Source organism: Pogoniulus pusillus, chromosome 41 (assembly GCF_015220805.1).
Source record: "Pogoniulus pusillus isolate bPogPus1 chromosome 41, bPogPus1.pri, whole genome shotgun sequence".
Lineage (NCBI taxonomy): Eukaryota > Metazoa > Chordata > Aves > Piciformes > Lybiidae > Pogoniulus > Pogoniulus pusillus.
Window position 1 is genome coordinate 5,399,831 of NC_087304.1, and position 11,436 is coordinate 5,411,266.

Sequence of the window (11,436 nt, forward strand, 5' to 3'; positions counted from 1 at the left end):
GTGGAGCTGTTCCTGATGTTCCTCCCAGAGCCTGCTCTTGCCTGACAGAAGGTGACTTTCATGCAGCAGAAACAATCTGTGGTGCTCATCAGGCTGCACCTTCAGCTGTACTGCTCAGTTCCCCAGGTATTTAACGAGTGAAATTTCAAGCAGGGGCACTCAATGCCCATGAGCCTGATCTTGAGATCTAAATCTGACCTCTGTTATGTATTACACCACGCCAGATCATAGCTACTTCTTTCACACCAGTGCCTATTTTCACAGCATAAAACCCCAGCTGTCTTACAACATATCCTACATCTTAGCTACCTTATCCTACATTTAACTACCTCTTAAATGTAATTTTCAGTGGCTTTTTTTTTTCCCTAAGCATGGATTTAATTTGGAGTAGTCCAAAAATACCCTTCCCTTTCCTTCATTCGTCTTACACCATTATTACAAGAAACCAGACCATCCTCATAGATCTACTGGGCTGTTTAATTGCTCTGCAAACACAGAGGGGTGCTAATAAGCTTTCTTTCAAGCATGTGTTCATATGTCAACACTTCTGCTTCTGTCAGAAGCTTAAAAATGGAAACAGTTTTCTCTTTAAGAAAACAGGACCCAAATAAGGAGATGATGGAGCAGGGAAGATTCTTCTAGCGAGTCTGTTCCAGCTCATTCCTTAGAAAGGCTGTGTATGAAAGATCAGAGAAGGGCCAGTTGATCTGGGCTTTGTCCAGGGGTCTCTGGGTTTAAAGCTCTCTACAACCACTTGAGCTCATTTTCCCTGCGACTGGAGCTGGGTACAACTTGTTTCTCTGCCCAAGCTCTTTAGAAATCTAAAACTTGACTCCTTGGGAATTCCTTCAGAGATTCCACCAGAGATACAACCTCTCCTTTAGCAAAAATGGAAGCCATCAAGAAAAAGATGCAGATGCTGAAGTTAGACAAGGAGAATGCCATTGACAGAGCGGAGCAGGCTGAAACGGATAAGAAGGCAGCAGAGGACAAATGCAAGCAGGTAAGCAGGAACAAGATCACTGATTGTGTATGCACTGTGCAGATCAGTGTAACAAAATACTCTGCTGCAATTTTCTGATTCAGAAAGCAAAATAATTTGTAGGCAGGTTTGCTGTTAATCTTTTGAAGTCTTTTTCCTTCCTTTCCCCTGTCATTTTACGCTCATACAGCCAGGGCTAGGTGTTGACTTCTCTTTTCAGCCATCCAAGGCTTTGCAAAAGTAGCACCATCCACAGATATATCAAGAACCCTTTGCCTAAGTTTTCTTGAATCTTACATGATTGCCTTAATTTTGTGCTTGTGATTCCGTGGCTGTACAGCTGCAACACCTGTAGGGCTATTGTTCATAGCTCCTGCAGAGGTAGCTGTGTCTAAATGTGGTTCTAGACATTCACTTCTCCTTGAGGTGAATTAATAAAGTTCACTTGACTTGTCCTTAGCATCCAGGGTGCCCTTCAGAGGTGTCAACAGTAGATAAGTTATTTGTTTATTAAGAATAATCCAAAAGGTCTTAATTTAAAAAAACTCTTAACTGCATTTCAGGGATAACATTTTCATATTCTTTTGCTTTTCAGTGTTTTTTATTCTGGTCTTTGCCTCAGATTTGAGCTATATTTTCAGGAAATGGCCTGAAATTGTGCCAGGGCAGGTTCAGGTTGGATACTAGGGAAAATGTCTTTACTGAAAGAGTGGTCAGGCACTGGAACAGACTGCCCAGGGTGGTGGTGGAGTCACTGTCCCTGGATGTGCCCAAGAAATGTTTGGACATGGTAACTGGGGACATGGTTTAGTAGCTGTGGAGGTCTTAGGTTGATATTTGGACTCAATGACCTTAAATGTCTTTTCCAGCCGAACCAGTTCTATGATTCTTAGTATATTCAGAATGATTTTGTAATGTAAGTTCACTACATTTAAGCTTCCTACAGCATCCCTTTTAAAATCTCCACATCATCTTCTACATCCTCTAAATGTGACTGCTTCCACTGCATCTTCTAGGCTGCTCTGATACCTTGGCAGCATTCATTTGGCCAAATGTTTCTCACATTCAAGTTGACTTTGAGGTCCTGGATGATATATAACAATTTCAACTTCTTGTCCATTTGAGTGAAGCACCAGGAAAAGAGTTTCCAATAGGGTCAGGTGCTGCTGTCCTCCCCCTCTGCAACAGGAAAACTCCTTGTCCCTTCTGTGTCATGACAGCAACGTGCAACAAGCTGCACACCTCACTCTGTGTGTGCAGTCCCTGTTTCTTTGCTGGCTGCAGAGGAGCTGGGCAGATGCTGTTCTGCTGGGCCACAGTTTCCCCAGCTGATGTTTCTGTGCTTGGTCACAGCCACAGCAGATTGTTCCTGCCGGTGGTTAATGGTGATGGAAGGCTTGGTCTTCTTTTACCTCTCAAAGCTGATCTCCTACAGAATGATAAATAATGCAGTTATGGGAATTTCCAAGCATCTCCATGAGGGTAATTCACAATAAAAAGCTAGAAGAAGAAATATTTGCTCTTACTATCTTGAGCTGTCTTTGATTTTTCAGCTGTTTTTTAACGTGGGTGCAGTACTCAAGCAGTTGATTTTAATGTCACACACAAAGCTGCACCACCCCTTCCTGCTGCTCACTGCCCTTCTGTTACAGCATCCCAGAGAGCACTTTCTGGTTTACTCACAGTACAGCAACCCAGCAACGTTCAGGGACAGCACACTACCAAAAATGTCATTCCAGCTGTCTTTAAAGCTAGACTGAAGACAGTCAGTGCACCAAAACACAAACTATTTCGAGTGAACTATTTTGACAGCCTAGATTTATGTGAAGGCAGAGCTAAACGGTTAAATCAGTTCCTCTCCACAGTCTGAACTGTTTTGTATTGCAAATGAAAGGGTGGAACAGATGGGTTTGCAGGCAGCACCCTTATCAGCAGCCAGTCTCCTGATAATGGGAATTCTTCAGGGAGCATGAGACACTTTGTCATTAAACAGTCTCCTGGCAGGTTATAAATAGTCCTCTTCTATCCTACAATATGGATTTATATGGTATGGAGGAGAGGGTGTGAGCCTCATGGCAGGATGGAGCATACCTTGTTGGCCCATTTTAGGTTGGAAGGGACCTCCAGAGGTCATCAGATCCTATCTCTGCTTCCAGCAGGGTCTGTCACAGGCCAGGACTGCTCCCTCCTGCTCCCAGAGGAGGACGTTTGGTTTAAGTGTCTTGAAGTACAAAAAAGTATTAGAAAACAACCACTCATTTTGTGTAGCTACACAGGAATTGGATTGGTTTGTACGGAATCTTCAGGTGGTAGTGTTAGAACACAAGGACATCATTTTAAACCACCAGAATTATGTAGAGTTACCTGCCATGGGGTGTTGTGGAGCCCAGAGCAGAAATGAGGTGAAAAAAGGCCTTATACCACAGTCTGTATCAAACCAGATCCTGTATCTGCAGTGAGAGGGACCACAGAATCACGCAACACCAGGTCCAAAGGGACCTGTAATGCTGATCTAGTCCAACCCTCCTGCGGTCATCAGGGACATCTGCAACCAGAGCAGGTTGCTCAGAACTCCAAACAACCTGACCTGGAATGTTTTCTGGAATGGGGCAGCTCCCACCTCTGGACAACCTGGGTCAGGGTCTTACCACCCTCAGTGTCAAACATTTCTTCCTTCTCTCTAGGCTGAATCTCTTTTAGTTTCAAACCATCACCCCTTGTCCTGTCACAACAGGCCCTGCTAAGACTCTGTCCTCTGCTTTCTTCTTGGCCCCCTTGAGTACTGAAAGGCCACGAGAAACTTTCCCTGGAGCCTTCTCTTCTCCAACCCCAACTCTCTCAGCCTGGCCTGACAACAGAGGGCTTCCAGCCCTGCCAGCATTGCTACAACTTTCTGTGACCTCACTCCAACAGGTCCAGGTCTCTGCTGCACTGAGGACTCCAGAGCTGGTCCCAGCACTGCAGGTGGGGTCTCAGCAGAGCGGAGCAGAGCAGAGGGTCAGAATCCTCTCCCTCATCCTGCTGCCCACACCACTGGGTATGCAGCCCTGGATGCGACTGGCTCTGAGCTGCAAACTCACAGGGAAATGCTTGAAATGATCCTTCCCTGGCAGCAGCTGCTGCTTGTTCTTGGACTGCTGCCCCAGCAGACCTTTGATCTGGGCTTTTGTGACTCTCTCACACCGGGTTTGAAACCAGTAGTAAAGAGAGGGTCTAACCACATTAATCTGTAACCAGTAGTACACCAGAATGCTCACTTGGGGTCTGGGGTTTTTTTCTCTCTCTTGAAAGGTGGAGGATGAGCTGGTAGCTCTGCAGAAGAAGTTGAAAGGAACTGAAGATGAGCTGGATAAGTACTCGGAGGCTCTCAAGGATGCCCAGGAGAAGCTAGAGCAGGCTGAGAAGAAGGCCACTGATGTAGGTATCCCTGGCTAACGCTGGCCTGCGGCTGTGCCGCGTTCTGCGGTGCGGGTGCGGGCGCAGTGCAGGGTGATCGGACCCGCTGAGTGCCTGCTGCAGCACTTTGCCCCGGGCAGAGGAAGGCAGCGTTACCTCCCGTAACCCCCAGCGAGCTCAACACACACCTAAACTGGGGGAGCACTGCACCCACCAGGGCTCTGGAACCGGGGGGGAAGTGTTTGCGGGCAGGAGTTGCTCAGAAAGGTGACATTAACTGAACAAACCGGTGAGGGTTCAAGGAAGCTGGGCCAGCAGCAGGGCTCTGCTGTGGCCTAAGGATGCAGTTTGGCCGCAGCTAAACAAAGGGATGAAAATCCAGAGCCGGCTGCCCTGGCATCCCCCGCTCGTTTCGGTGACCAAACGGTCTCTTTTGGCTCCTCTCCAAGCCAGGCCGTTACAAACCGGCGGGCAGGAGTTGGCGGCAGGGCGCCGAACCCCGCCCTTAGCGTCCCGGGGGTGTCCCGGGGAGCCCCGCGGCATGCAGGGGCTGTCGCATCGCGCAGCTCTGCGGTGCCCCAAGCAGGGGTCGGGGGCTGCCGCGGGGCCGCCGCTGGGACCCGCCGGGGTATGAGGCAACCGGGCGGGGCACGTCCGGGGCGCGCCCGTCCCGGCGCTGCTTGCGCCGACTCCCCGGTGCGACGTCACCACCCTCCACCTCCAGCCGCGTGACGTCATCGGGCCATTGAAAGGCGCGGGGCCGCCACGTGCAGTAGCTCCGCGCCCTTCCCGCCGCCAGCGCCGCGCCCATGGCCGCGCCGAGCTCCCTGGAAGCGGTGAAGAGGAAGATCCAGTGCCTGCAGCAACAGGCGGATGAGGCGGAGGATCGCGCCCAGGTCCTCCAGCGGGAGCTGGACCTGGAACGGGACCTACGGGAGAAAGTGAGACCGCCCGGGCTGCCTTGCTCGCCTCTCTCGGTCGCTCTCTCCCGGGCTGCCCTGCTCCTTCCTTCCTGTCTCTGGCTCTCTCTCGCTGGGGCGTGCCTGGCTCTCTCCTGCTCCGGGAGGATGGCTCGGCTGCTGCCGCCTTCATTTCATCCTCAAGCTGTCCCTTCCCTTCGCTGCTCCGGCTCCGCACACCCTGCGGGAACCGCCGGCGCTGCCGCAGCGCCTTCGCCCGCGCCGGCATCCGGGAGCACCGGGCGCGGCTGCGGTGGCTGGTCTCCGGCGCTCGCTGCTTATCGCGCTTCGGGGCCGTTTCCTTCGGAAAAGGCTTTGCGAGCACCCATCGGCATCGGGAAGCGGTTAGGAGTTCAGTAGGAAATGGCTGTTTAATTAGCAAAAAGCGCTGCATGACAAGGAGCGGCGAGGTCCCGCCCCTGGGCGCCGCACCGCTGGCTCCAGCACAGCTGGGAAATGTCCGAACTGCTGGAAAAGAACTTCCCCTCCTGCTTTCCACAGAGAAATGAGAATTCTCCACTAGTGTGCGGCTCTCCCGGGGCCGGACAGCTGGTTTCACTTAGATTTGTGTGTGATCAGCCTTCCCGGCATCTTCCTGCTATTTTATCACATGTCAGCGAGTTAGTTTTACCGTATAAGGACTGCGGGCTGCTTCTGGGAGAGGTGGAGTCAGCCTAACTCCAGCTTCCCAGTGGCCCCGTCTCCATAGCTCTGGAATCTTGCTTAATTAAAATACGAGTTAAAAGTGCCCCGTGTAGTGGAAGGAGCCACAGAGCAGCTGCCAGTTCTCTACATGATCAATGCTTTGTGTGTAAAACGAGAAAGTTAAACACAGAGCACTGGGTAGAAAACAAATGGAACGCTGGGATAATTGCTGACTAGAGCAATCCTGGGTCAGCTTCCATTTGGATCAGACACTGAAATCCTGTCCAAGATGGTACAGCTCCGAGAGGAAACCACTTCCTCCAGCTCAAAAAGAGCAGCCAGGAACCAGACTTGAGAAGCTGCAGCAAAACAAGTATTTTTAACACAAAGCATTAAACCAACTGCCCTTCCAGCCTGGAAAAGTCACAGAAAAACTTTAGACTCACTCAGACTGGGGAGGACCGAGTGCACAAACCTGGCAGTTAGCAAACTGGAGCTTTGTTTTCCTTTCCAGTGAGAAGCAGCTCAAGCAGCCATATCTTAAACAGGAAACTGAGGGACACCAGTTTGTTCTCGCTGCCTGTGTGCGAGTGTAGTTCCCAACAACCCCCCTCCAGTTCTGAACTTTAAACACTGAGTGCTCCCAGTTGCTGTGCAGTTTATTCAGTGAGATCTAAACATTTTATTGTCAGGAAATGCTTGCTGCCTAATTCCTTAACTACCACAGGAAGCAGTGATAAAGAACTTACTTTAAGGACACATCAGGTTTTGTCCTGTTGATGTTCCACACTAGACTGATTCTTCAAGCTGAGGCCAACCATATCTGCCCAGCTGACAGTCCAGAGATGATAGAGTGTTTGCAGGCAGGGCCTGCAGTGGGTAATGAAATGGCTTTAATTTAGCAGTGACAGGATATTGCTGCAATCTATGATGAAACCAAGAACTGAGAGATGAATTGTGAAGGTTTTTTGAGCAGCCATTATGGGAACAGTTCAGTTTTTAACTGTGTTATCCTGTGGGTAGATCCTGCCCCTGTGAAGTGATCTGAAAATAGATCTCTGTCAGACCCTTTGTTGTGTGGCAGGAATGCTAAGTGCCAGTAAAAAAGAAAAGCAGCACATACCCCATACCTTGAAATTCCTGAGATGCCAGAGTTTAAACAAACAAAAAGCAGAGGCAGAAAGGTTCCTACAACTTCCCTGTCTGCCGGGGAAGGGCCTTTGCAGTGTTAGGGAAGGGGATTAGGTGAGAACATTTGTCAGGCAGAAGCTGGCTCCTCTAGACCCTCACTTTGGGTGGTTGTTTCTGACAGGCTGAAGGTGAGGTGGCAGCTCTCAACAGACGGATCCAGCTAGTGGAAGAGGAACTGGATCGTGCCCAAGAACGGCTGGCCACAGCCTTGCAGAAGCTGGAGGAGGCTGAGAAGGCAGCAGATGAGAGCGAGAGGTACATGGCCTTTAATGTTTCTTTTAATTAATATGAATATATCTGAACAACATTTCTGTGTAGTTCATACTTGCACTGCAGGGCAGAGACTCAGAACTTGTTTGTAAGCTCAACTGTGGCACTCTGTTGGCTTTGAGGAACACCACAGTACGGTCACAACAGGCCGCTGCTGTTTGCAGACCCTGAATTCCACTTGAAGCTCTGTCAGATAGAAGTGCTAAAATAATCCCACATTAAACATGCTGGCTTTGGCTTCTACAGAGGCATGAAGGTTATTGAGAACAGAGCAATGAAAGATGAGGAGAAAATGGAAATTCAGGAGATGCAGCTGAAGGAGGCTAAGCACATCGCCGAGGAAGCCGACCGCAAATACGAGGAGGTAAAAGGGGTCAGGGCTTGGTTAAACACAGAGGAGAAGCCTGAACAACTGGGGCTCTGCAGCTGAGTCACTTGTTGAACGCCTTTCACTGCATGATAGTCCCACTTTGCAGGATTCCCAAAAGGGAACTATTGCAGTGGTGACTTTGCAGTCCCTTTAATGCCCAAAACGGTGCAAAATCCAGCTCAGTCGGGGTAGAGTCTGTCGTGTCTGCATGGTTCAGTCCAGTTCTGACCCTCAGAAGGAAAGCTGCAGCACAGCACTCAGAGAAGTGTGTAAGGCATCACAGCCTGGCTTGACACAGCTGTTGTCTCTTTGCAGGTTGCTCGCAAACTGGTTATTTTGGAGGGGGAGCTGGAAAGAGCTGAGGAGCGTGCAGAGGTGTCTGAAGTGTGAGTAGCTTCATACATATGGGATCAGTTCAGAACACGGCCAGGCTGCACTGCAAACACTTTCCTGTGCTGTGTGTCATTAGATAAGAATTCACCCCTGGTGGCAGTGTATGCAGAAAAGCTTTTCTGTCCCCTGCATACCTTGGGTGGGAAAACACCTATAAGATCATTAAGTCCAACCATTATCTATCTCCACCAAGTCTGGTGCTAAAGCATGTCCCTCAGCACCACATTTCTGCAGCTTTTAAACACCTCCAAGGGTGGGGATTCAACCAGTCCTTGTTCCAGTCTTTGCAAACTCTTTCAGTGAAGAAATTCCTTCTAGAGGCCAACCTAAACTTCCCCATTAGTTTAGAGGAAGGCTCAAAGATTTTCTCCTCTCAGTCTATAGACTCTGTATTTTCAGACACCCTGAAAATTAAATGCAACCCTGACAGCAATAATTTGTACTTTTTGGTTGTCCTTACAGTAAATGCAGTGACCTTGAGGAGGAGTTAAAGAACGTCACCAACAACCTGAAGTCTTTGGAAGCTCAATCTGAAAAGGTTGGTTCTTGCAGTAAACTTGAGGGTAAGAGTAAAGTCAAGACCCATAAATAAACTCAGCCAAATAATTGCAGAAATACAGAGAAGGGCTTCAGCTGGCTCCTGCTCCACAGGACCTGGTGATGACACTTGCTCAGTCCTGCCCAAACTCAGGGCAATGCTCTGGTTGTTAGCTGCAGCCCTCCAAGCCAAGCCTCACATCTCCATTTCCCACACTGCTTTGCTGCTGACTGCTCTGCACTCTGGCCTCACTCTTCTGTGGGTTTTACCCTCTTAATAAATTGTTGAAACCCTTGATTTCATTAATCCTGGCTAGTTCCTGGCTAGTCTAAATTGATAGAGAAGGCTTCAAGTTCTTGTGCTCATGCAGCTGGTTTTGTACTCTCTGAGCCTGTTGAGCTGTAAGATGACACATGAAGGAATTTGGACATCCCCAGCCTGAAAGTCATGGTTCATGAACCAGAGTCTGAAATGTCTTAGTGAAGAGGAGAGTGGAAATGCAGCCCTTGTAGAAGGAAAAGTGCCTATAAATAGGTCAGGGTTTCATAAACATCTGTTATTGTTGCCACAGCTGCCCTTAAAGAGTGTTTATTGTTTTCACAGTACTCGGAAAAAGAAGATAAATACGAAGAAGAAATCAAGATTCTCTCTGACAAGCTTAAAGAAGTAGGTGGTCCTTTCCCAGCCCCTGTGTCCATCCTCACCCTCTGTGTCCTTCCCCAGACCCTATGTCCATCCCCACCCTCCATGTCCTTCCCCAGCCCCTGTGTCCAGCCCCAGCTGTCTTTGGCAGCATTTTTTAACAGCATCCAGTTACTTTCTTTAATCTTTCCAGGCTGAAACTCGTGCTGAGTTTGCAGAGAGAACAGTTGCCAAACTGGAGAAGTCTATTGACGACCTGGAAGGTAGGAAGTGACTCAGCTTCATTTACAGTGGTGAATTTCAAATCAGAAACCGGAATTCTAGGTGTGGTTGTTGGATGTTACTGGGGAAGGGCAGAAGTGCCCATCAGGCCTCTCTGCAGATGGGAGCAATCTGTCCTCTGGATGTGTCTGCCCTCCCTGGCAGGAGGATGTTTTCCTGGGAAGAGGTTCTGTTCCCAAAATCTGGGGGCAATAACCTGGTTTGGGCCAGCACAGAGAGAGACACACACAAGGGCACTTTTCTATTACAATAACAAGATCAGTGCCCTGCCTAATCTGTACCGGAAAACCATCTCAAGAGATTAGCCTCCAGGAAGTGTAGATGAAAGTTGTGACCCAGCAGCTGTGTGCAGTTCTTGCTCTCAGGGGATACTCAATTTACTGTTTCTGTTTTCTTCTCTTTTTCCTCCCCACCTGCTTTGGCTGCTGCCTTCTGCTGTCTCCTGCTCTGCGCCTCCTCTCTGGACTGTTTCTCTGCATTTCTTGCCACCCTCGTGCCCGGCAGACGAGCTGTATGCTCAGAAGCTGAAGTACAAAGCCATCAGTGAGGAGCTTGACCATGCTCTCAATGACATGACCTCCCTGTGAGCTGCTCTGCTGCAGCCCCTAAGCTTCTCTTGCCTGTCATACCTGTCACTTCTGTGCACCTTCCACAAGTGATCCTTCCACCTCCTCTGTAAGAACTGAGCTCAATAAAAGCGAGATACCTCCACCTTGCAGCTGTGGGGCTTCATTTCCTTCCAATTCACCCCAGATGCACTGTAAGTGACAAGGACAAAACCTTCAGCTCCTCACACTGGGGACAGGCAGATGCCATCAGCACAGAGGCCCCAGCAGCTGTGGCAAAGACGAGGAGCAGTGGCAAACGCCTGGCTGTGGTGTTCCCCAGGACACGTGTGGCAGCTTTGAGTGTGGTGTGTATGTAAGGGGTAAAATCTGAGGACAATGCCAGCTTGAAAGGAAATGTTAGATGGAAACAGGTCTGTCACCTGAGATGTGCCCAGGAACCTCCCTCAGGGAGAGCAGGTACCAAAAACCTGGCCCCGTTTTGTGACTGCAGTTGTAGTGCTGGCTTGAAGGCAAAGGTAAGTGGTGAGGTGTTAATTGAAAGGGATGGAAAATGACATGGCTTAAATCTTGGCTTTTTTCTCTTTTTCTCACTAGAAAAACTCGCTCAAGCCAAAGAGGAGAACTTGGGGTTGCATCAGACACTGGACCAGACACTAAATGAACTCAACTGTATATGACACAGCGGAGAACTCCAGCGGCCAAGGGACCCTTCTCTCTGCATTTACTTATCGCTCTTCTCTCCTCTCTCTCTCTCTGTCTCTCCCTGTCTCTCCTGGATAAACCAATAAGTTATGAACAGTCAGACACCCACAGAGCCCCTCCAGGGGTCGACAGCACAGCTGTGGCTTGTCGTGGCGGTTCATTAGTCCTGTTTATGTACCTGGTAGCAGCTGTACCCCTGCTGTAGTGTCACCTGCCGCCGCCAGCCTCTGACTGACGTTTTATATTAAACAGTTTCACACAGTGCTGAGCTCACCTCCACTTGATGCAGCTTCTGCCAGGCCATGGCACAGCCCAGCATGCTGCGGGCACCTGCAGGCCTCATGCCACCGTTTGAGCCTTATAAAGGTGTAGTGGCAGGAAATGGGGGCCAGATACTTCCACTAAGGTCCAGTGACAGGACAAGGGGCAAAGGGCACAAACTGGAACCCAGAAGGTTCCATCTGGAGGAGAAACTTCTTTGGCGTGAGGATGATGGA

The 11,436-nt window shown here is 49.5% G+C and overlaps 1 protein-coding gene across 4 annotated transcripts; it reads left to right on the forward strand.

Moving 5' to 3' along the window:
* Nucleotides 1-668: 668 nt before the first annotated feature.
* On the forward strand, nucleotides 669-11,200 carry TPM4 (tropomyosin 4). Of its 4 annotated transcripts, none has more exons than XM_064175423.1 (9): nucleotides 669-1,003; nucleotides 4,274-4,399; nucleotides 7,295-7,428; nucleotides 7,690-7,807; nucleotides 8,129-8,199; nucleotides 8,669-8,744; nucleotides 9,348-9,410; nucleotides 9,580-9,649; nucleotides 10,173-10,379. In XM_064175423.1, the coding sequence occupies exons 1-9, from the start codon at nucleotides 890-892 to the stop codon at nucleotides 10,253-10,255; spliced, it is 855 nt and encodes a 284-aa protein (XP_064031493.1). In that variant the 5' UTR covers nucleotides 669-889; the 3' UTR covers nucleotides 10,256-10,379. The 4 variants fall into 4 exon arrangements, with proteins under 4 accessions (XP_064031493.1, XP_064031492.1, XP_064031495.1 ...); XM_064175422.1 differs by lacking the exon at nucleotides 10,173-10,379 and adding an exon at nucleotides 10,832-11,200 and having other exon boundaries at nucleotides 680-1,003; XM_064175425.1 differs by lacking the exons at nucleotides 669-1,003; nucleotides 4,274-4,399 and adding an exon at nucleotides 5,102-5,319.
* Nucleotides 11,201-11,436: the final 236 nt, after the last annotated feature.

Bases quoted from the DNA above. Each gene is read 5' to 3' on its own strand.
- TPM4 (XM_064175423.1), top strand. From the start codon at position 890: ATGGAAGCCATCAAGAAAAAGATGCAGATGCTGAAGTTAGACAAGGAG. The intron at 1,004-4,273 runs GTAAGCAGGAAC...CTCTCTTGAAAG, and splicing joins CAGAGGACAAATGCAAGCAG to GTGGAGGATGAGCTGGTAGC. The intron at 9,411-9,579 runs GTAGGTGGTCCT...TAATCTTTCCAG, and splicing joins TCTCTGACAAGCTTAAAGAA to GCTGAAACTCGTGCTGAGTT.